Source organism: Falco biarmicus, chromosome 7 (genome assembly GCF_023638135.1).
Source record: "Falco biarmicus isolate bFalBia1 chromosome 7, bFalBia1.pri, whole genome shotgun sequence".
Classification (NCBI taxonomy): domain Eukaryota; kingdom Metazoa; phylum Chordata; class Aves; order Falconiformes; family Falconidae; genus Falco; species Falco biarmicus.
This window is the reverse complement of record NC_079294.1, coordinates 71,188,826-71,212,531: the sequence shown is the minus strand read 5'-3', so window position 1 is coordinate 71,212,531 and position 23,706 is coordinate 71,188,826. Positions and strand designations below refer to the sequence as shown.

The 23,706-nt window shown below is 52.7% G+C and overlaps 2 protein-coding genes across 6 annotated transcripts in view; both read right to left on the bottom strand.

Annotated features, from left to right (window-relative positions):
* Positions 1-204: 204 nt before the first annotated feature.
* Positions 205-14,148, bottom strand: MAN2C1 (mannosidase alpha class 2C member 1). Of its 2 annotated transcripts, XM_056345238.1 has the most exons (26): positions 14,003-14,148; positions 13,303-13,428; positions 12,079-12,202; positions 11,085-11,155; positions 10,670-10,847; positions 9,996-10,185; positions 9,432-9,538; positions 9,148-9,258; positions 8,669-8,761; positions 8,158-8,274; positions 7,314-7,409; positions 6,847-6,992; positions 6,276-6,399; positions 5,676-5,797; positions 4,767-4,852; positions 4,070-4,240; positions 3,879-3,961; positions 3,621-3,715; positions 3,385-3,489; positions 3,030-3,186; positions 2,545-2,688; positions 2,320-2,429; positions 1,637-1,716; positions 1,396-1,541; positions 908-1,011; positions 205-828 (listed from the first exon to the last, which is right to left on the bottom strand). In XM_056345238.1, exons 1-26 carry the CDS (start codon positions 14,092-14,094, stop codon positions 711-713), a joined length of 3,096 nt encoding a protein of 1,031 aa, XP_056201213.1. In that variant the 5' UTR covers positions 14,095-14,148; the 3' UTR covers positions 205-710. The 2 variants fall into 2 exon arrangements, with proteins under 2 accessions (XP_056201213.1, XP_056201214.1); XM_056345239.1 differs by lacking the exon at positions 8,158-8,274.
* Positions 14,149-16,067: 1,919 nt separating this feature from the next.
* SIN3A (SIN3 transcription regulator family member A) overlaps positions 16,068-23,706 on the bottom strand; it is a 34,889-nt gene continuing 27,250 nt past the window's right edge. For all 4 annotated transcript variants that reach the window (XM_056345233.1, XM_056345237.1, XM_056345234.1 and 1 more), the window contains exons 17-21: positions 22,406-22,579; positions 20,871-20,963; positions 20,443-20,537; positions 19,672-19,879; positions 16,068-17,344 (exon numbers count right to left, since the gene is read on the bottom strand). In XM_056345233.1, the coding sequence (XP_056201208.1) occupies positions 17,114-17,344; positions 19,672-19,879; positions 20,443-20,537; positions 20,871-20,963; positions 22,406-22,579 (801 nt within the window). In that variant the 3' untranslated portion in view covers positions 16,068-17,113. The remainder of the gene's footprint in view (positions 17,345-19,671; positions 19,880-20,442; positions 20,538-20,870; positions 20,964-22,405; positions 22,580-23,706) is intronic.

Below are 23,706 nucleotides of genomic sequence, written 5' to 3'. Positions count from 1 at the left end.
TAACCCTGCTGTGCCCAGGCTGTTCCCCAGATGGGCTAGAGCAGGCTTCCCCCCCACCTTATCCCGAAAATCCTTGCCTCCCCAGTCCCAGGAGTGAGATCCTGCTGGGGAAGACACTAAGAGAGCAGCAGCTACAACAGAGCCCCTAGGAGGAGACAGACCAGTGCAGTTATCTGGAAATAAGTTAAGAAAACAGGCTGGAGCTTGTTTGCACAGAATTTTCTTGTTTACTTGTGCTTCCCTTCTGCAAGGGCAGTGCAAGAGGCAGCAGAGGGACCAAGGAATGACTGTAGTGTGTCTATACATGTTGCTAGGGTCTGGACAACGTGAAGGCTGACACAGGAGCCACTGTGGAAGGCTGCTGCTTCCCAAAGCCCCTGCAGCTGGAGCAGAGCCTGTGCAGGGCCAGCCAGCCTGTCCCACAACTTCACCCCTGCTTCAGCTAGCCAGGCACCCACTCGGGCCCTGCGGCCCTGCCTAGGCAGGGGGCAGCTGTCCTCCTGTGCGGAAGAACATGAGTGCTCTTGAGTGCTGCTCTCCGACAGCTGGGTGGGAGGTGAGGGGGAAACTGCCTTTCGCTGGAACCGCTGCCTTTCCCTGGAACCGCTGCCTCCTTGCACAGCTCTTGGTATTGGGGAAGCCTCAGGCTGTGATTTGAGCTCAAGGTGTTGGTCCAGGTTGCCGTGTATCAGCGAGGGTGGCGAATGATGTCACTGCCTCAAAACCAAGAGGACAGAGAGCACATGGAAGGGTGTGAAGGAAAGCCTTATGCCCCGCTGCTCCAGCGGCAGGTGGCCCTGTCCCACTGGCTGCTCCAGGAGGTCACAGCTGGGGAAGAAAGCAGCAGGTGAAGCTGAAGTGAACGATCTCCATCCCCACAGGCACCCAGCCCTCCACGGGGACTTACAGCATCGCCTCCTTAACGGGCAGGGCGGTCTGCAGCCAGGCGATAACCGTGCTGCCATGCGCTTCGTACAGCCGAACCACCACAGCTTCAGGTCTGTCCTCAGACTGTGGGGGACAGTGCAGATGGGGGTTCAGACAAATGGGACAGGCACATCCTATCCTACGCCTCGGGGTACAGCCCGACCCAAGCAATGGTGGCTGAGCGGCTCTGCCTGCAGGCACGCACGTTCCTGACCCGTGGAGAGGCAGCGCTGACTGTGGCGGCAGTACCCAGGTACAGGTGCGGATGCTACCGCGATCCCTGGTGCGAGTGCCCACCTGGGTGGGCAGAGAGGGGCGTCCTCACCCAGCGGGACACACAAGACCAGAGGGATCACTGCTCCTGCTCAGCTGAGCCTGCCCACCACTCAGCACGGGGGAAAGAGCAAGCCATGCTTAACGAGAGCAGCTTAACCTGCTGCCCTCCCCACTTCTGCCCTGGGGACTTGCCTGCTTGACAGTCTCCAGCACAACTGCAGGTGAGCTGACTGAAAAGGCGCTCCAGGCCTCGCGCTGGGCAGAGCTGGCTGGGAACACGTGGAGGGGGAAATTCAAGTTGTAGGCACGCTGGATCACACCGGCATCCTGGAAGGAACCTGCAACACAAGAACCTCTGGCCAGCCTCTGCACAGGCACAGCCCAAGGCTCAGTGCAGCATCCTCCACCCTGCTCTGCTCTGCCCATCACTCACCCAGGTGAGGCATCACGGCGTAGGTGAACTGGTGATGCGTGATGTCTGCCGTGGCATCGGGGGACTTGGGTGCTCTCAGCCTAAGGCAACGAGAGGTAGGTGAGACTGATGTCTCGGCAGCACCCTCTGTCACCTAGTGCAGAGCCAGGGGAGCACTGTGACAAGACTACGGCCTCCCCCAGCTCCCTCGAGGCTGGGCCCCGAGGTGGAAACCAACATGCTGCTGGTTCCTGGCAACAGCAAACAGACCCTGACAATCCCAGAAACTAAAATAACTGAAGGCTGTTTTCCTGTGAAACTTGGGGCTGATGGAGTCAAACTGAAATGCATGGTTTCTTAGCTTTGTACACATCCATAATATTGCTGTTCCTTCCCTCTCCTTAAGCCTCCCCGCTCTTGGGGTGTGTTTTGGCCAGTAACAGAAAAATTACTTGGTGGAAATGTGGATCTTATCTCCTGAATTATCTATGAGCATAACTCATAAGAATTACATTATCTTAGTCAGCTATAATTAAGTCAGCCAAAAGTTCTCAAGACAACAGCCAGCCACTTGGACTAACACCAGACTGATTTCCTTATTTACTACGATCATTTAGGACCAGGCATTGCCTCGACTTCCAAGAGACACCTGAGAAGGCAAAGTGACAGCTGCAGCTCCACCCTCACCCCAACCCTTAACTCACAGTGAGAGGCTGAGGATGTTCCTGTGGGCTGATGCCCCGTATTTGCAGTCATTCAGCAGTGCCACCCCGAAGCCATGCTCAGAGAGATCCAGCCACTTGTGAGCCCATACCTGCGGGAGGTACCAAGGGACATATTCACCACACGGGGCTACTGCCTGGGAGCAAAAGCAGCCCCGCCACGGGAGGAGCAGCTCAGCCCCGGCACCAGACCACCCTTCCTCTCACCTCAAATCGAGCCCAGTCCCAGGATGTGTTCCAGTGCGTTGGCCGCTGCAGGTGTCCAAACTGGATCTCATAGGTGGCATTTGTGCTCCGGACCTGCACGGGGAACTCCACCTTCAGGAACTTGTGGGCCTCCTTCCACTCAACCTAAATGCAGTAGCAGAAGGACATCACCATGGGGGACTGAGGCGCAGAGGCTGCATGTATCCTTCCCCAGTGCACAGCAGCCAGCTCACGCCCTGGCCAGACCAGGTGCAATAAAATCACGCTAGAGTCTGAACACAGATGAACTGGTGGGTCTCTCTTCCACCCTTGTCCCTCAGGTCCCCCACGCCTCCGTCCGCCTTCCCCTGAGGCAGAAGACAGGCAGTGAGGGGCTTCAGAAAAAGAAACAGGACTGGGACCATAATTTGGACACAAGGTTCAGTCCCCAGGACCCTGCCTGCACAGCACAGATGTTTGTATTGCGCTGCAGCTGCTGGCCAGACCTGGGTCAGGAAGCGGAGGTAGGGGCACATCGCATCCAGGATGATCTCCTGTATTAAGGTGCTGCTTTCCCCAATCTGCAGAGAGAAGCTCGCGCTTCCCCGCAGGCCCCCAGCCAGGGTAATTTCCAGAGGCTTCAGCAGCGTTGTCACTGGCTTCCTGCAGAAAGGGATAAAGGCAGAGCTGGTCTCAGCCCGGTAGATCCAGGTTCCCAAATCCCAATCCAGCCTCCCACACAGCAGGCACTCACTTCTCCAGAGCGAATGCTCTGTTACAGCTTTTGTTACAACTAGGACAGGGAGGCCAGAACCTCAGAGCAAAGTCAAAATCCAAGTGCTGCAAGCACTGCTCCTCTACCTCGTTTCTAAGTGATAGTCCATCACGTCCCAAGCATCCCAGTACAGGGGAACATCATCAAAGAGTGCAAACTGGTTGGCATAGCAGCCATCTGGGACTGACTCTCTGGAATGAAGCAGAATGGAGAAACAGCAGCGTAAGAAGAACTGGCAGTGGAGAAGGGCGTACAGTGAAAAGAAGACCTGAGAGAGGTTTGAGGAGCCTGGTTCCAGTAACTAAGGTGGTGACAGACATACCTTGCAGAGCCCACCAGCTGAAGTGAGGTCAGATGGCCCATCATGTCTAGGCAGGCTGTAATCACCCCATTCTCCATGACAATGGAGCCATTCTCCTTCAGGAAAGTACCAGAACAGATTTCACAGACCCACCCCTGCGGGAGTTGAGTGCCCCAGCTGCAAATCTAGCGTGCAGACTTGCTGTGTGCTGGATTCCCTAGATTTCTCCCCAGTCAACCTCTGATGCAGAGATCTGAGGCCGACTGCTGTTGTGCATACCTGCTTCCTCACTGCCACGGGTGAAGGGGACAGCAATGGCTCCCTCACTATAGCATAGCCCATGCTGGGGACCGTCACCAGAGCTGGAAAGCAAAGAGCCACTTGACCAGGCGGTAAAGCCTCCCCAGGGCAGGGAGAGGCAGAGTATGTAAGAAATTCTGAAGCATGAGTTACCCCCAAGTTAGACATACCTAAAGTCTCTGTTCCGGTTGGCTGAGGCCTGGAGATCACCTCGGTCCGTTCCCAGGGCAAAGTGTTCAACACAAGGGTGCCCTCGGCGCTCCCCGCCTCGGGCTGCAGCAGTTCCCTGCAGAAGGACTGCACTGCTTCCTCCTGCAGCCGCGTGCCAACCCTGCGGATCTCTGAGCAACACAAAGCCCCAAGTTGGACCCGGACAGGCTGTTTCTCACATATGAGAGAGTTTCTGGCACTCCTGTGCAATGTACACACACTTTAGCTACTTCCAAGCTATGATTCAATTACTAATTATCATTAATATTAATTATTATTATCTATTAGTAAGTAGTTAAATTTATAATTATTCTTAACTTGGTTATTACAAGATTACAATGAGCTATGCCAGCTCAACTGGAAAACTGTGGCGTTACAATAACGTAAAGCTACTGATGTGCCTGCGGGCAGGCCAGAGCAAACCTTTGCTGGGGTCTATCCTGGCATGCAAGCAGAGTTGTCAGTAACTCAGGATGTTTTTTAATCCCTTGGCTCTCCTGCTAATTCCCTGTTCAGTTAGCACTATTACAGACACATGCCAACACAGGTTCAACCCATAGCACCTGGCAACCGGCACTGAAACCTCTGCAGCCTCACCAGGCAGGACCCAGTGTGCTCCGGCGGGTAAGTGCCCTCCTAGCCAAACTCCCTGCTCACCTCCATAGTATTGCAAGGCATCCTCCACCACGAGCTGGATACAGCTGCCTGGTAAAACATCATGGAATTGGTTGAGCAGCAGTAACCTAAACCAGAGAACAGAAACCAGGTGAGGAAGCAGAGGAGAGCACTGGATTTGTTCTGGCTTATCAAACCCTGTTTGCAAGATGGACAAACTTAGTAACTGTTCCTTATCCCCCTGTTAGCAAACACCTGAGAAAAGCATTTTTTTCCACAGCATCCTTGAAATCCTTTTATGTTAGGACTTGTCAACTGTCATCTTAGTAAACCACAACCATGAGGAGTAAGAGCTATTGGTTTTTTTATCCCTCAGGGCTACTGGATATATTGTTGCAAAAGCCCAGACAAGTCAAGACTGGCAAGGAATAAGCTTCGCTCGGAAATGAAGCTTCCAGCCAGAAAAGTAGTGATGCTCTGGAACTGTCTTCCAACAGGATAACCAAGTAAAGCACTGAAACACTTTTCAGGTGGAGCCCAGATCAGTTTATGGAAGTGGTTGTGTACACACAGCGCTGCAGTACTGAATCTGCAAAGGTCCCTACGCCCTAACGACGCACCGCTCTCCCACTCCCCTAAGAGGCAGTTCAAACGAAGACAGGCTGTGGTCAGTCACCCTTCTGGCTCCAGCTGAACGGAGCTGAGAGATAAGTGACCATCTCCCACCATCAGCCCACTGAGCTCCCCCATAAATGCCCACACCAGTGCGGTCCAACTGGTCCGGGCTAATTTTGGTGCACTGAAAGCAAGGATTTCTACTGAAATTCAGGAGGCATAAAGAGCTGTAGGGGATGGGGAGTGGTACCCCAAGAACAGCCAGCCCTCACGTCGAAGTCCTCAGCCCTCAGCACACCTTCCCCTGCTACCATCAGTGCTCCTGTATGCCCTCACCTCCAGAGCCGCTGCAGCTCGCTGGCAGGATACTGGAACACACCGCCCCGTGCCACAGCCAAGGTGCTGATTACTTCAACATCATGGAGTATTCGCTCACACTCCCGATTCCCCTTCTTTATCTGGTGTCAAAGTAAGGAGAGAAGGAAGAAGTTTAGGAAATTGGTAGCTGGGAGTGGACCTCTCACACCAGCAGCAAAAGCCCAGCTCCAGTGCAGGAAGATTGGTTATTTGTCATGAGTTCACCATCACCAGCGAGTTATTTTTTGCCACAGACCAAACTGAAACTCCCAGCACAGGACACAGCCTTCCCTGTCTCTGTTCCCACCTCCCTCCCCTTCTTCTTCACCCAAGCTCTGCAACTATCTGCTAAGGCGGAGGATATGGCAGCTGTTGACTCAAGGGGCCCTGCTGTGTCCCAGGCTTTCTTCTCATCCCTCGAAGAAAATCTGACAATAGATCTGCCTTTTGGAGTCCCACTGTTGAGGCCTAAAGGGCACTGTCCGAGCCCTGGAGCCACCTGAGCAGTAGTGAAAAGAGCTAATGGCCACCTTGCCCGGGGGCGAGGGAGACCGCTACCCCCACGCTGTGCACACTCACCTGAGCCTGGGTGGTGTACGTGCCATTGTGCAGCTCAAGGAAGAGCTCTCCCACCCAGGTGCACAGCTGCGATGACTCCTTCTCCAGGGCGGAAAAGAGTCGGTCAGGAGTGGAGATCTGAACCCTGCAGGAGAGACGCACAAACAGTGATGAGCCAGGGGAAAAGCCTGTGATACGGCTAATGGTGCATCCCGACCAGAAGGGTGACAGTCCCAGAACCAAGGCCTCAGAAACCCCAACACAATCACAGTGTTCCCCTCAACCTCCTCCTACCCCTCTCCTGCTCCACACTACTCTTGCTGCCTGCCATGGAGATCCGGACATTCCCCGGGCAGGGACTACTGTGCTGGCCACTCACCCCACGGCTCTACCAAGGGCTCACAAGCAGTCCAAGGCTGCCCTGTGTACTTGTTCTTACAGCTCTTGGTGATGGAGAGACTGTCTCCCTGACAATTCTTCCCAGCCCTCTGCTCCCCCCTTCACACATCTTTTCTTTTGGCACTGCTGAAGGCCAGGCTTGGCTCAAAACAAATGCTCCTGCAAGGAGGGAGGAAGGGAGCTCTCCTCTCACCTTGGCAGCCCGTCTGTGTCACTCATTCTTTTCATCCTGTCCAGCATCTTCTGCGTGGGACCCCCTCCTCCATCTCCAAAGCCAAAGAGGAAAGCGCTGTGGTTCACACGTCCTTTGTCTTTGTTGTTCTTCACTGTTTTCAGCATCTAGAGGGATTTCTGGACAGCTACAATCCCCTGGTGCCCAGCCCCAGCTCCCACAGCTCCACGCAAAAAAGCCAGGTCAGCCTTTAGGGTGCAAAGCCCAGTCCTGCCTGCCCCTCTTCCCCAGCCCAAACTGCCAAAATCAGACACGGACCCACCTCAGAGGCAGGCAACTGACTGCCAGGCACCCTAACAGCCTTTGTCCAGTAACGCTGCCAGCTATTCCTGCTCCCTTCCCAGGCAGTGCCCTCTCCTAGGAGCCTCAGCTCTGGCCCTAAGGGGCTGGCATTGCACTTCGCATGCAGGTCTGGCAACCTCACTCACCTCCTCCACTCGCCCGTGCATCCCATAGGAGTCACCAGGGGGGAAATGGGTCAGGACTCGGGAACCATCAATGCCTTCCCAGAAAAAGGTGTGATGCTGGAGGGGCCAAAGGAAAGCATGGTGTCTCATACAGTCCCCCTGTACCACACAGTGCCAAAATGCTAAAGCACAGCCCCACTGCTCCCAGGAGTTCCCAAAAGGAAATCTCTGGTTACACTGGTACCAGAAAGAGATAAATTCACCCTTAGTTCAGTGTTTCAAGGCTCCCAAACTCATATCCCACACAAATGAGTGTGGAGGGCCCACTTCAACCACATCAGCACAGAATTCGTACACTAAAAGCCCAAGCTTCCTTGCAAGCCCTGTCAAACACACAAAGCCCAGCCCTTTGTCACCAGGGAAGCGCACAGTGGACAGGCACCTGACAGCCCTGAGGATTCAAACCGGGCCTTCACTTTCTCTCCATGGGGTTGCAGGATGCCCTGACAGATCAGTGCAAGGAGACAGTTACACAAGAACGGGGAAAGCCACAAAGCCAGGGGACAGCAGAGGAGAGGCTGGGTTTGCTGTCTTGTTAGACCTGCATGTGAGTCACAGCTGCCTATCCGGAAGCAGAAGGAATCTGCTGGCCAGGGGCCCAGCTGGGATCTCTAACCATACCCCTCCTCCCCCTAAAGCCTGACAGAACATTGTCACCACCATAAACTGGTGGCTTCTGGAACAAGAACCTGTGTCAGCTGAGCTGAAGGACTGGCTTGACCTGGGGAACCAACAGGTCCAGCCATGCAGACAGACTCCAGTAACCGCAAGTCCATTCCCTGGGAAGAAGGGAAGCACAGCTCACCGGGAAGGCGTTCACCAGGTTCCAGCTGAGCTTCTGTGTGAGGAACCGCCTGATCCCACATCCACGCATCAGCTGGGGCAGCTGGGCCGAGTATCCAAATGTGTCTGGCAGCCAGAACTGGGAGCAGAGGTGACAGTAGCAGAAGGGGAGAGACACACTGTGAGTCACACTGGCCACAAACCACAGCCTGAGCTCATGCAGGGCTCCTTGACTGATAGTCAGGCTCCGAGCCCTTCTTGCAGACGGAGCTGAAGACATGCTGCTGAAGGCAAAGAGCAATTCTAGAGGCCTGCCAGGGACCTACAGGCAATGTAACTAAGGCCTGGGGCTGTGCTAACTGCCATGATACGTGGGGGATTAAGTATTTTTTCATCACAGTTTTAACTGCAAAAAGCAGGCCGATGTGAGGCACCTGAACATTGTCTCTGGAAGGAAAAAGCAGAGAGAAATAGGCACAGCAAGAGTGGAAGGAGATGGGTGCAAGGAAGGTATGCTGGAAAAGAGCAAGTACCTCTGAGCAGATTCGGCCAAACTGCTCCTGGAAGAACCGCTGTCCCTGGAGGAACTGCCGCACCATGGACTCCCCACTCGGCAGGTTCCCATCCTGGGGAGAAAGCACAGGGAGTCCATGGGGCAAGCCAGGCACCAGGGAAGGGGAGCTCTTGCGAACGCTTCCTTCCCACCCACCGTCATCCTGGCCTGGTAGATCATGGGGAGGATGTGAACAGAGCTCAGCAGAGGGTGAACGGAGGAACAGAGCTCAGCCAGTCCAGATCAAAACTCCTTTCTCAAGGAATGAGAAGATTTGGGATAGGGATGGTATTTTTGCTAGGCTAGACACTGCAGACAGCTGCTGTTTTCTGGGCCCGGAGACCATCACCAACCAGACAGGCTCAGCAAAGGCTCTGCTCTCCCCCTTCAGTGTCAGGACCGGTCCCAGAGGGATGCCGAAGGGAAGGTTTGGCGAGCCAGGCTCACCGTGCTTCTCACCATTTCCACCCAGGTGCCTCCGACAGGAATGAACTGCCCCTTCGCCACAAAGTCCTGAATCTGTGCGTAGAGCCCAGGGTACCAGCTCCGCACCCACTCAAACTGCTGCGCCTGCCAGAGCAGAGAGATCAGCCTCAGCTCCCACCACATTGCTCCACATCGATGTCCCTCCTCTTTGCAACCACACAGGACACTCCTGGTACCCGTCTCCCATCTTGCTTTCAGTCATGCTGGAGAAGCCACATGCCCTGAGCAGAAGAGGCCCCCAGAGGCAGATCACTCACCTGGGAGCAGGCGAAGGTGAGCTCTGGATTGCACTCCATCAGATGGACCACCGTGACCCAGCTCCGAGCGCACTTGCGGATGGTCTCCTCATACGGCCACAGCCAGGCTGCAGGGAAGGCATGGCCCCACTGCTGTTATTACTCAGCACAAGCTCCTTTGGGAATGCGGCTGTGCTGCCTTTCACAGGTTAGCTGGGGAAAATGCTAGAGCAAAATTCTGTCCTCTGGCTAAGTGCCTGACAGCAACACAGCCTGGGGCCTCCAGCTCCCGCTTCTCCTGGTGCATGTTGAGACTTCACCCCTCTCCAGGGACTGAAAATCGAGGGGTGAAGTCCAACAGGTGGAAGGCAGCAGTCTGTCATTCATCCCTCATCACCAGCCCCATCAGAGCTCCAAATGACACAGCGAGAGCCGGACACACGCTCCCCTGCTTTGGTGACAGACCAGCTGTATGGCAGCACAGAGGTCCCCTTCCCTCAGGGCACAGTACCCAGTGTCTGGAGCCCAGGGGCAGCACGCCTTTGCCTCCAGGTCAGCAGAGAGGGAGCACTGTGCTGCTCTCACCAGAGTCAATGTGGCAGTGACCCATTGCATGGATGGTGTGCTGGCTCTCGCCGTTCCTCTGGCTGAAGATCACTGCAGCCAGATCACGGGCAGCAGGGAAGGTGGAGGGGTCCGTAACGTCACACACGTTGACCATCTGGTTGGCAGTGTACAGTGCCTGGAAACTTCTCTGGTTTTCCTCCCCGAGGAGCTGGGGTTGGGAGGGATTAACAGCTTGACACTGAGCTCAGCACATCCTCTGGTAAAGCAGCTCTCTGTACCAGCTCGGATGCCACCTGCCTCAGGGAGAACCTGCTACCTCCTTCCAACATCTGACTGCCAGCACTGCCAGGTAAACACTGTATCCCTGCTTCACAGACATAACCGCATGTCTTTGCTCATGTACCTTCTAAAGCCAGGTTACACATACACCCATCCCAGGGGGATCTGGTCCAACAGATCCTGCCTTGAAGCAGAAAGTGGATGAAAAACCACCTGTGGCTTCTCCCTGTTCAGTTTTCTCCTACTCTAGGCAACACCAATTGTGCTAAAGCAGCAGCAGCAGCAAACATTTGCTCCTGCAGGGCCTCCTGGTGCGAGGAGATAGGTCATGGAATGGCGGGAGGAGGAGATAAAATGAAGTTGTGGAAGGAGGTGGAAAGGGTGAGAGAAGGGAAGAGAAGAAGTTTGCAGACCTGGGCCATGTCCAGCAGTACTTCCAGATCCACCAGCAGTTCATGGACATCTCTGTTGAAGACGACAAGCTCAGCCTTGCTCAGAGTGAACCTCCTGTCAGGGTCTGGAGGGGCGATCATACTGCCCTTGCCGGCCCCGAAGAGACCGTTGCAGGCCAGTTCCACGTACAGTGTCAGACTGTGGCAATCAAAAGGAAACCATCAGGGACAGGTCACAAGCAATCGGCCAGGAAAGTCCATTCTCCTCCCCGTGGCATGACCAACCCAGCCTGAACAAAGGACAGAGCTTCTCAATGCCAGACACTTTTCAGAGCACCAGGATGCAGACAAGGATGCCTCACCCCAGCCTCTTGGCTTCAAACAATGGCAAGCTCCCCCAGCGGTGGGCAGGGGTCCAGCTAGGCTAACTACCCACCTGTGGGGTTCCATCTCTTTCAGGCTGCTTGTCAGGACGTAGCTGGTCTTCTCACCTTCCTTAGTCAAACCCTGCATGGGAAGATGGCACATTTAACATGTCTTCAGAGGTCCACAACAGCGGGCTGGATGGGCAGGACAAGACACTCCAAAGCCCAGATGGATGGAGGAGCCTGGTCCCACGTGGCGTGGGACAATGCTTCCCACAAGAGCATGGAAACTGGTGCTGCTCCACAACACAAACCCTGCAGGCACCACCACAGAGCAGGGCAGGGCTGCAAAAGGTCACCTACATCTTTCCACCACCCCAAAGCAGGAGTAAAGCTGACATGTGTGACAAGAACCTGTCCCACTGCTCTTGAAGCAGTGGAGATTCACATCTCAGGCCCAATGCTTGCCTATCCTTCTTCCAAGACAGATTTGCTAACACCTAAGCAAGGGACTTTCAGCTGTTACTGGTTTGCAGACTGGAATTTTAACTCCTGGTAGGGGGCAAACTCTTGAAAACAGACTCAAACCCACCACCAGCAGGCTTGCATTTCTGGGCCAGACTTTGGAAATAGCCCACAGACCCTCTGCAGTCTGACAGCACAGCATGCAAACTGTGAGAGCAGTCCTCTCTCCCACCCCATGCATCGGACTCGTCACAAGCACTGCCTTTCTCTGCACAGCAGTTTTTCCTATATTTAAAGACAGCTCTCCTATTGCCTTGGAGATTACCACTTGAAGCTAAACAACTCTACAACCACATATCCCCCTTCTGTTTTTCTTTGTGAGCACTCTGTCTAGACCTCCAACTGTTCTTGCCTCTCTCCTGTCAGTCCACATGTTATTTTACACCCCCCAACACGCACAGGCGTTCCTCCGAAGAGCACATAGCAAGCAGGAGGGGGTTTCTTCTACTGCCCCACTGCAGAGAGCTGAGGGATAGAACCACTCTGTACGTAGCAGAGCACCTGGCACAGCTGGCACACTGCTGACCCACAGCTCCTTACCTGGACAGGCTGGGCATCTCGCCACACCATGCCCTCTCCATCACTCTCCCAGACGAAGTGCACTTCCCGCCCTGCCCATGCTGGGGGGATGCTCAGCTCCACCTTAAACCAGCATGTCTCCCACCTGGAACAGAGCAGGCAGCAACTTCAGCCCTCAACCTCAGCGAGACCATCTCCCAAGGGAAACCACACTTCCTCAGAGCCTCCGTGGAAACAGCAGAGCAGGGACAGCACACATGTGTGATGGAATTCAAACGTAACGATGCTACCTGTCCGTTCAGGCCTGCTTTAACCTAACCCCCCAGACACGGCGTAGTCTGGAGGTGGCTCCCAGTACCACTGGCTGGGACACATCTTCAGTTTAAGCAGCACACAGCACCTGCACAGGCCAGCCTTGTTCTGTGCCACGTAAATTCACTGGGCTTTCCCCTCGCTGTGAGCTGACCCAACCAGTCACTCTTTCACCAAGCAAAACTTCTAACTTGTGGCACCCACTGTTGTCGGTCCTTGTTGAAGGTTAGAGATTTGACAGCAAGTTAAAAGCCAAGCGGAGTGGGGTGAGGTGCTCTTTCAAGCTGACAGGGACTGGAGAACTGTTCCTCCAGCCCCACAGCAATCCCACGACAGTGAACCCAGGGAACACTAGGAACTGAATCATGCTGGGGCAGGGCAGTTTATCAATATGCCTGGACTTGTGACCCTTCTGATTGGCCCTAACCCCCAGGGCAGGCTCTTGCCCAGGCAGTGAGGAGGCACGGCAGCCCCAGTGGGTGAGGAAGCTTAGAAGGCAGCACACAAACCCCGTGGTGCTGGCCACAACCCAGCCTCTTCTGGGACCCCAGAGAAACAGACAGTAGCATCATGTCTTTGACAGCTGCTGGGAAAAAAACCCCAATCTTCTCCCAGCCCTGACAAAGCATACAGATCCCATGCAGAAGCAAGCGTCAAGGTCACAACCGTGACTATGAACATGAGCTCTCAGTAGTAAAGATCGATGAACTTCGCTCTTCAGTCCTTGGAAAAACACACATCTCTCTCTGTTTCCTCATGAAATCTCCCTAACGCTTTCTGGGCAGACACCTTCTACCCAAAGCACACAACAGGGGAGAGGATTATCATCTCATTTCTTCACCAGCGAGAGCTCGTGAGGATTCACACACACAAATCTAAGACGCAAGCTCAAGTCCCACCATGGACATGGCACCACTGAAACCTGGTACTCACGTGGGCCCGAAGGAGTCTCCCACTTTAGCTGGTCTGAATTCCTGCCTGACAGCCTCATAGTATGGGATGCGCTGGGGGGTCTGGAAGCAGGAGAGTGACACTGGCGGACAGCGATCCCCAAAAAGCCTGTGGACAGAGATGGCCAGGACACGATTAATAAGCTCAGCATTGCGGGGAACCTCTCTGGGGTTGGGGACAGGGAGCACCCTGCTTTCCCAGCACGGCTGTGCCACTCTGCTACTACTTAATACCCTCACAGTATTAACTGAACAGAGTAATAATCTGCCCCGCAGAGGGGGCCTGCTGGAGTGGGGCTGCCAGCAGCATCCCCCCTCCCTGCCAAGGAGGGCTGGGGGGCAGAGGCGGCCGTGCCAGTGGCGCCCCAAGGCAGGGCTTCAGGCTGGCCAAGGTGTGTGTGTGGGGTGGGGGTGTATGTCTGCTTTTTCACTGAGCCCCCTCAAGACCCCGCAGCCCTGCGGTGCAGGTGGGGGGCACACAGACAGACACAGACATGCATGCACAGACACGCACACACACGTCCCACGCCCCCCACCACACAGCCACACACCCCACACACAACATAACCCCACACACCCCCCACCACAGCCCCCCCCCACACCCCCTCCACCCCCCTCACATATACCCCACACAGACACACTGACACACACACCGACACACACCCCCCCCGACAGACGCCCACCTGCCCCGCAGGTTGCAGTCGGTGAAGTAGGTCTCGGAGAGGAACTTCTCCACCCGCTCCAGCGCCGTGCGCCGGTGCTTCATGGCGGCCATGGCGGCCGGGCCGGGCCGCCCTGCGCATGCGCGGCCCCTTCCACACACACCGCCCCCCCCGCCATCTCCCGCCGGGGTCCCGTCCCCAGGGCCTGTCCCGGCAGCGGGCCGGGGCCGGCCGCCCGCGGCCTCCCCGGGTGCCAGGGCCCGGCCTGCGCCCCGTAGCGACCTCGCTCGCTCCTGGCTGCGGCGGGCGCGAAGCTGCCGCCCCGCCCGAGGCGAAGCGCCGCCCGTTACCGCCCGCCGCCCCTCTGAGGAGAAGCGCCGCCGCCGCCCCGCGGCCCGCGCCGGGGCACGGGCGGGAAGCCGGAGGCAGCTGGCCTGTCACGGCCGAGGCTCTGCGGCCTCCTCTCGTCCTCCCGACCCCCTTTTCCCCTCAGAACCGCCCCAAAGTGCCGTGGTACGGGATCGGGAAGGAAGAATCTGTACACAGCGAGTAGCCCTGATATTTTAATGGAAATACTGCACTACAGTCAAGTTTACAACATTTGTATAGAAATCACATGGATTGTGGGCCGAGGATCACGTTACAGAATACAAAAAGCAAGTTCAAATAAAAAGAAGAAAAAGAAAAAAAAACCCCAACCCCCAAACCTCTGCTTTTGTACAGGCGGGCGCAGAGCTGGGGTGCCGGCCGCAGGCAGAGGTGCTCCCCTGGCGTGTCCCGGGGGTCCGCGCCAGCCCCCCACGCTCAGTGACATGCAGGCACAGGCTCCTGGGACAAGACACCCACCAAGCAGCAGCAGCAGCTGTTACCTCCAAGCTGGTCAAAAGTCTAAATCACCCAAGATTTTCACTTCCAGATCACCTTGAGCATACAACAGGGAAAAAAAAAAGGGGGCGGGGGGGCGGTATAGAGAGCAGGGGGAGCACGCATGGAACCTTTGCAATGGAAGAGGACACGCAAGAGCCCCTTCCTGCCTGTGACAGCGGAGGAGGAACGAGATGGGTAACTTATTGCTGGCAAACCGTCAGTATTCCCCGCTGGGCTCTTCCCTTTCCCTCTCTCCATAGGAGGTTCCCGTTCAGGTTCAGGCTCTGCCTGCCGCGCAGTGGCCCCTCAGGCCGCACGCTTCCCCCGGCTGGCAAGGCACGCGTCCCCCTCCCCAGCCTCTCCCCAGCTCCCTGCCTCTGGAAAGGGCTGGCGTCCCAAGTGCCGGGAGGAGATGACCTGCTGTCTCAGAAAAAAATAAAATAAACTGTAAATCCCTGGGAGAGGTTCAAGCAGCGGCAAAGCCCTGCTCACGGCTCCCCCAGCCAGGGACGACAGAACCCGTGTTGGGTGCTTAGGACTGGCAGCAAGGGTTTGTGCAAGGAAAGCTGCCTCCTTTGAGGAGGAGAGACAGTGCAGTTGTGTCTGTCGTGGCTTACGAAGTCCATGCCGACTTCTTTTTTTTTTTTTTTTTTTTTTTTTAAATCTGAATCTTCCCCCGTGTTTTAAATATCTGCCAGCGCTAAACTTCTATACTTAAAAAAATATATATCTCATATGTGGATTTCACTAGTGAAATTCACTGAGACCCGTCCCACCCCCTCGCCTTTCTCTTGCACGCACGCACGCACAGAAACACACACGCAGAGCAGCTCTATCAAATACTGGTTTGGTACTTCAGGTGATGTTTTCTCCAACACTGAGAGGGAAAAATACATCAGCACAATCAACCCCAGCTAAGTAGCTCAGCAACACTTCCCAAAAGCGAAGGTCCTTGGAGCTGGAAGACTAGGTGGATAAAAATTACCCACCGGGAAAAACAAAAATTAAAAAAAATTTAAATTATATACTATATATTTATATATCTTAACAGGCTGCTTATACCTCGGTTGTGTTAACCGCAAAATGCACGCGCTGCCTCTGCTTTTTCCTCTCAGATTGTGAAGCCAATCATATAAAATGGTCAGATGTGCCCCCCCACCCCCCACCCCCAAAACTGCATGCTGCACGGTGCCTTTCAGACCAGGAACAGGGCTGTGGGTGAGCGAGTGTCTTCCTCCAGTTAAGAACAAAGACATTATTTTTATTTACAAAAAAAGGAGAAAAAAGTTTCCACACAAAAGCACTACAATGATAACTCCCTTTGGTAAAAAGTGTAATAAATGTCTCCGTCGGTCTGTCGGTACTAATTCTCAAGCCACCTGGTACTATGGTACACAAGAAGCTAGTACAGTTATGCTAGCACATCAAGCATACTTCCTTTAATAAAAAAAAAAACCAAAACAACAAAACAAGCAAAAAACCCCCAAAAAATTGACAATTTGTACATTTATTTACAAAAAGGAGGGGAACATGTTAAAACTGTGTTGTTCTCGGTTGTGTGTGTGTACGTACATGTGTGTGAAAAGCTGGTGCATGGCACTAGGAGAGACTAGTAAACAAGCAGGTACAAAAAAAAAAAAAAAAAACCAAAACAAAAACAACCAAACAGAAAAAAAAAACCCAACAGTTCCACTGGCACTAGAAAGGACAGACCGATCTGCACGGGGTGAGTCCAGCCTGGGAGGGAGGAGAGGGAGACGAGAGGAGCCCAGGGTCCAGGGTCCGCTCCGTGAGTGGCGCCGGGCTGCCCCACGGCCCCGCGCAGGAGCCCGGCCGGCTGGCAGCAGTGTGCCGGGAGGAGAATCCGGTCGCGACAGGCACCTGGGGATTTCGGGACACATCCAAGCGGTCTGGTCGTGGAGAGCCTCCGGTTCTCTTCCCTCGCCGCTCAGGGCCTCCAGGGAGTCAAAGCCTCAACACTGCTGGTGTGTACGAGCTCGTTGTGTTTCTCTGGGATGGCTCAGTTCAGAGAAGGGTCCTTCCTGCCCTCAGGGGACGCGTGCCAGCCCAGCGGCCCGGCGGTCCCAGTGGAGGTTCGCGTCCCGGCAGGGAATCCCGCTGGTGACAGGCTGTACCAGCCACGCACTAGTCAAGTGGCCATGTTACGGAGATACACAGTGAGGGGAGAAAGGCATCTTCCTCCTTTCCTTGATGCGCGCACACACACACACATCTCCTGGGCTCTTCCCTCGCCCCGGGGGAGTTTTACGGTGTCTTGAATATCGTGCCATATTTGACGCGGTACTTGTTAATGCTCACAAAGTGCAGGGTCTCTGTGTCACAGGTGGTGGTGCAGGGCACTAAGCCCTCCAACCCTTCGCCCATTAGCCACTTGTTTGTCTCAGCTGCCATTTCACGGGGCACATGCTCCTTGGTCCATTTGTCCACCCAGGCCTGGAACCGCTGGTGCAGCCGCTTGCTCACTCTTTCATGGGACTACAGAAATAGGAAGAGGTGTTAGAAAAAAGTGGCTTTGGCCCCCAAACCGCAGCATCACACAAAGCTCAGCTACCAGCCGACACAACCAGCAGATCAACAAGCAGGGGGAATCAGTACCAGGCACCAGCCCTTGCTAACAACAGAGGAAAAGCTCTGATAAAGGCCCCTGGGTCTCCTCTCTTGCAGTGTCAAAATGAACTGAGAAATACCAAAAGGTTTATACTCTTGGTTTAATACAGCAGCTCTCAGGCTGGGGACACAAACCATACCACATGGGAGCCCCAGAGCTGCGTGCCCAGCATGGAGGCTCTTCTGCATCACCCAAAAGATGCCACCTCCTCCTCCTCCTCAAGCAGCCAGGAGCCAAGGCAGACCCCAGACCAGGCAAGCCCTGCTCTCCCTAGCCCTCGGGGTCTGCCTCCAGCCTGCCATGAAGGGACACAGCCCCAGGAGAGAACAAGCTCAACATGCTTTACACACCTCGGGGGACCCAGCTGCTATGGAAAATTAAGAGCCTGGTCAGGTCTGAAAGGTTTGACAACCCCTGGCTTAACAGAAGCATGAGGAGAGGAAAAACTGCACACAGTTTTGAGTAAGAGCATCATCTGCTTAAGGAATGTAAAATCCAGGAGAAACGGTTTAAAGCCATGGCTTGAAAGCTATGACTACAATCATAACTAAAACCAGCAAATACAATTAAACCTCGACATTAAAACTTATTTATATTTGCTTTGTTCTCCCAAGGACTGACTGCTCGGTGTTAACTGTTAAATCCAACAGATTTGTAGTTCAGTGTAGCTTATGCAGCTCCTTCAGTGTACTGCAGTAACCAAGGGGCTATGCTGTGTGCTATATATTTGACAGTTCAATAATTTGACTTATGTTCAGATTCTCTGTGAAAACCACTGGCACATAGTATCCTGTTTATGAGATTGCTTCTCCTGGAGATTTGTGCCAGCTGAATGGACTACATGGAATTCAATCAAAATCCTCTGTACCAGCTTTTCAAAGAGGCAGTACCGAGACAAACCACTTTCATCTGATGTGAATGCAAGTTTAACAAAATTACTTTACAACTAATTAAATAAAGCCATTATTTGTATTTCATCAGCAAGAAACAGATGGGAAGTATTGTTTCATGATTCTAAATACGTGACTAAAACAGAGCTGTGAAGGATGATTTACTAGGCAGGAAGCAGCACGCACCTCTCCCGCTCCCTCAGCTCCCCATGAATTTTCTCAGTGGTCAGTAGTTTGCTCAGAAAAGCAATTAATTTAATAAACTGAAAATGTCTGCAGCCACAGAAGAGACTACTGCTGACAGAGCCTCTCAGGCACCTCTGCTTCTAGTTGCTTAAGTCAGTGACTTTTGCCAGAACCTGGCAGGTTTCACTTTCTTTTACATTCTGGCATTGTAAGCAATGGCACTATAAGCTCTTCAACGTTGTGTTTTAAATAGATTGTAGTAAAATTACAGTAAAGTATTTAAAACCTCAAGTCTAAATAGCCCGACTAGAACTGGAGTTTGTTGTTAAAGCTCTCTGGCTTTCTCTATTGGATGGAAATTTTCCCATGGGATGAGAAAAGTAACTGAATGTCAAAGCGTTCAGAAGACCAGATCAGCTTTCTCCAACCTAATCCTCCTGAATTTGGCTGATCTGGAGTCACAGGCTGTTTTCATCTTGAAGAAACCCCAACCTCTACAGCTCAAGAACCGCCAGAGAGCCTCCTGCATCTGCTCTCCCCTGCCTCCCCACCTATCCCAGTCACCCTCTCCTCCTTTCCCTTGCCCCAACAGTTACTTTTGGCACACAGAACCAGAAGCAAATTTGAGTCACTTCAAAAAGTCAATTTCCAATTTAAACAATCAATCGCAAACATTGGCTGCAAGATGCGAGATGTCACAGACCCTTAGATCCAGGGCTTTCGAGCTCTGGGAAAACATATATGGGAATTTTTCTGTATGGGTGGCCTCACTGCTCCCATCTGTGCCACAAAACCAGCTTTTCCAGAGCTGCTGGTTGTGCTCTGCGACCCGAGGGCTCCCGCTCTCCATGACTTTGGGGACAGGGAACAATGAGGGTATGGTACCCAGTGGGAGGATGAAGAGAGTTGGAGGCAGAAGAAGAAAAGATTACACCTTGGGAACATTCAGGAGATCTTTAGTGCCTGCAACTGGTAGCTTCTGGCAACACCAAGGCCACTAAACATTACCGATCAGGATCCCCGAGGACATTTCATCTGACTCTCCCCACCTGCCTTTTGGGAGCGGGGGGTCCCAGGAAACACCAACTTCCCACCCCAGTCTTTCCACTCACTCCTACCTGCTGAGCTCGCAGCAAAGCGGTCCTCCTGTACATGTAATCCTCCGATTTGATGACGTACACCATCTTATAGGAGTTCAGTTTGAATTTACACTCCAGCTTGTCCAAGCTCTCCACGTTCTCCATGGACTTTTTACTGTTCCCCTCCTTTCCTTCCTTCTCCTGCTGCTCCCGACCACGCTGACACTTACGGATCCGCCTCAGATTCCTGCAAACCAGAGAACCCCTCTTGGAATTAGTGCTTACCCTCTAGCGCTACTAGGCTGGATGCAGCTGGTGGACCTGTGCTGGCCCCTCAGCTGGCAAACAGCTTGGAGCACAATGGCCCATTGCAGTTCTTCAGGCTCAGACCCCTACAACAGGTCAGCCCACTAGGTTTACCTTATTTCTGAAATTACAGCTATAGTGCAATCAGCTCCCCGCTCACGAGCAGCCCTGACGTAGCACCCACCATTTTCAGGTAGGGGGTTACTGTAGGCCAAGGCAGGACTGCCAACAAAAATGTCATCTGGCAAGTCACCAGCCCTCACTCCTTCTGCCACCTGTGGGCCATGCCACCTCTGTCACTGGAGAGCAGGAGCCTGGGGAGGACCCACAGGATGAATGGCAGCACGGTACCTCTACACCACGCTGCCAGGGTAATGGCTTCTGTCGTAGCATTAAAATACAGGCACGACTGACCGGCCAGCAGTGCGACGGAGCGCGGTCGCCCTGCCCTGAGCCCACATACAGCCCATCAGGCAGGGTTCACAGCACAGCCCAGCCACTCACCTTGGCAGGAAGACTGGTTTCTGGGCCAGGTGCTCCCGGAGCTCAGGGGAGGTAGAATCGGAGTTGACGTACCGCTCCACGTAGTCTGACCAGCGCTGGAAGCAAGCACAGAGCACAGATCAGCCACTGCCTTCCCACCAAACAACACAGAATGGTTAAGGAGGCTGAGCTAGAAGTTATAGGTTTTGGGTTTTTTTGAACGTTCCGTGCATCTTATCTCCAAAAAGGCAAGTATAACATTTCTCTATACAGTTTTGAGATCTTTCTGATACAAAATAAACCTAGAAGGATTTGCCCACTCACACCACTGAAATCTTTACAGTGTGTCACTGATGTTTCTTTGTGCTAACAGACAACAGTCAACTAGACACCCTCGTCCAGCATACCCTTGACCATCCCAGTCAGCTGTCTGGACAAACCGCTCTTACCTCTGCTTCTACAGGGTCATCAGAGTTCTCCTCTTCTGTGTCCAGCAGTTCAATGGTTAACTGAACTTGACCTCTGCTCTGAATGAACATCAGCTATAAAGAAAAGGCAGAAGGGACTTCAGTAAAAGGTTTCAAAGAGAAAAAACAACCTCCACTTCTCAGTGGGGCAAAGGGAGAATGAAGTAAGTTGGCGTAGTTTTAAGGGAAAAATCTGTGCTTCCCACATGCCTGGCAGTGAAGGGAAAGCACCAGCCAAATTGCACAATCTTTGAGGAACAGAAAAATTGCGAAGCTTTTTGAAAATCTTTTCTTTTTGTTGTTGTTTTTGGAGTGCTGCAGTTCCTTCTTGAGCCCCCAGAATAAGTTTGGGGGCAAGGGAAGAGAGATTATACACGCAGGCTTTTATCCAAAGTACTTTACTCTCTCAGAAAGGGCCTGAGCACTTCCTGTATCTCAGGCGAAGGAAGCACGGATTTGATTAGCACAGTGCACGTTTATTTAGCAATGTATGCAGTCAGCAATGACTTAAGGCCCAGTCAGTCAGTATTAGCAGATCTCCCCACAGTCAACAAAGGTTGAGACACAAGAGAAACTGGAGAGTTTGAGCTAACAAATTAAAGCCAGTGACAGCAAGCAGTCAATAAGATACAACCCAAAGATGTTATGAAGCACAAGGGATATTAATTGCTGTTCAGGAAATACATTTCTCTTTGAAACCTTCTCTCTGAAGCATCCTTATAGAAGGATTAATCTATGATGTGCCAAAAGCTGGGGACACGCATGCTTTGGTTTTGGTTGAGTTAGCGTTAATTTTCTTCACAACAGTTAGCACGGGGCTATGTTTCGGATTTGTGCTGAAAACTGTGTTGATAATTCAGGGATGTTTTCATTACTGCTGTGCAGTGCCTCCATGCAGTCAAGGCCTTTTCTACTCCTCACACCACCCCACCAGTGAGCAGGCTGGGTGTGCACAAGGAGCTGGGAGGGGACACGGCCGGGACAGCTGACCCCAGAGATGTTCCGTGCCGTATGACATCATGCTCGGCATAAAAAGCTGGGGGAAGAACAAGGTGGGGAGGGATGTTTGGAGAGATGACGTTTGCTTTCCCAAGTAACTGTTACATGTGATGGAGCTCTGCTTTCCTGAAGATGGCTGAACACCTGCCTGCTGATGGGAAGTAGGGAATTAATTCCTTGTGTTGCTTTGCTTGTGTGCGCAGCTTTTGCTTTACTTATTCCACTGTCTTTATCTCAACCCATGAGTTTTCTCACTTTTACTCTTCTGATTCTCTCCCCTGTCCCACCACGGGACAGGGAGTGAGTGGCTGTACGGAACTTAAGTCACTGGCTGCAGTTAAACCACGACAACAGGTCACCAAAACTTTCCTTTCAACTTTCCAAGCTACAGAAAGCCCTCAGCACTCTCAGGTGCCTAAACAAGGCTCCTTTTTTAAAGGACTGTTGCCTCTCCCTTCTTAAAGGGCACCCCCTCACTGCTTGCTGCTTTTACACCACGGTTCACAGCCCAGCTTTACCTTGAAACAGTTCTCCTCTGACATGAGCTGCTCAGCTTTGCGTTGGTACGCAGCCTCCAAAAGAGTACGAGAAGACTGAGAGGCAAGAAGACCTCCTGTGGCTCCATTGTTGTTCTCTGACAGGTAGAGGTCCGTTACCTGCACACAGATCTCATCACTCACTATGTGTTGGAGCTGCAAAAAGGAAGAACACGGGAAAGGTGTTTGTCAAAGAGTATGCTACATGCCCATCAGCACAGAACAGAAAGAAACAAAGACGTAACCATGGGTTTAAGCCCTAGCCAAAAAAAAAAAAAAAAAAAAAAAAAGAAAAAAAGAAGAAAGAAAAAAAAGGCTAAAAAAGCATGAGTTTAAGGCTACATCTTTAGTAACTTCTTCCAGTTGTGATTATCTCTGCTGCTACTGAAAAAAAACACATTATCTTTAAAAAAAAAAAATCAGCAGGTGGCAAAGTACAACTACTTGGAATATAACTACGTGCAGAAAACATCCTGGTCAGCAGCAGGGGAGGAAGGGCTAAAGCACTGTGACACAGCATATCCCCTCCTCAGCAAGGGGCTGCTGCTGCGTCTGAGGAGAGAGGTGGGAGATTTAGTATCAAATCCTTATTTTGTACAAGTTTAAAAATCAAACGTCGCTCAACTGTCTTTTGAATTCAGTTCATCTCTGGACTGAATTAAAGGGCTGCTGAAAAGAAAAGCAGCTCTACCCTTCTGAAAGAGTAAAGGCTTTTCAAGCCATTCCACTTCCAGCCCCTTATGTCTGTTTTTCTTCTTTATGCTACAAAAAGACACATGAAGAATTTTTCCCTCGGTCACACATTCCTCCTACCAGCCCAATAAAAGGACTAGAGTTTAGCAGCCAAAACGAGCTTCTCAAACAGCCAGATAAAAAGAGACAAAGCTTTGCAGAAAGGGCATGCACTGCTCCTACGGCACTGGTGAAAAGGAAGGAAATTACTTAAATGTCATTTAATTATTTTTCAAAGTTAAAGCAAGATTAGCTACGGAGATGCTTTGAAGCTGAACCCTTATACCCTAAAACTTCTGGAAAACAAAGGGGGAACTCTATACACACAGAGATGATACTCTCAATAATTTAAATGCATTAGCCATTACCTTTTGTCATGTCTCTCTACATCAGCGTTAGAGCTTGGTTAAAAAACACCCAGAATTTACCTGCTTACCCCTGAAATTCCCCACTTAGGCATACAACACTGCCCCTCCGACGTGGGCCTGGGCTCTCACTGTAGCAAACAAGACAGCTACTTTCTCTCCCCAGACCCATCCACCCTCCAGCCT

What these genes read in the sequence shown, in the direction of transcription:
- MAN2C1 (XM_056345238.1), bottom strand. Translation starts at nt 14,094, where the DNA reads ATGGCCGCCATGAAGCACCGGCGCACGGCGCTGGAGCGGGTGGAGAAG. An exon ending in TTGGCCGAATCTGCTCAGAG is followed by an intron (nt 8,275 to 8,668) that starts GTACTTGCTCTT and finishes CTCTGCTCCCAG; the next exon opens with TTCTGGCTGCCAGACACATT. An exon ending in CGTACACCACCCAGGCTCAG is followed by an intron (nt 5,798 to 6,275) that starts GTGAGTGTGCAC and finishes CTTTGACACCAG; the next exon opens with ATAAAGAAGGGGAATCGGGA.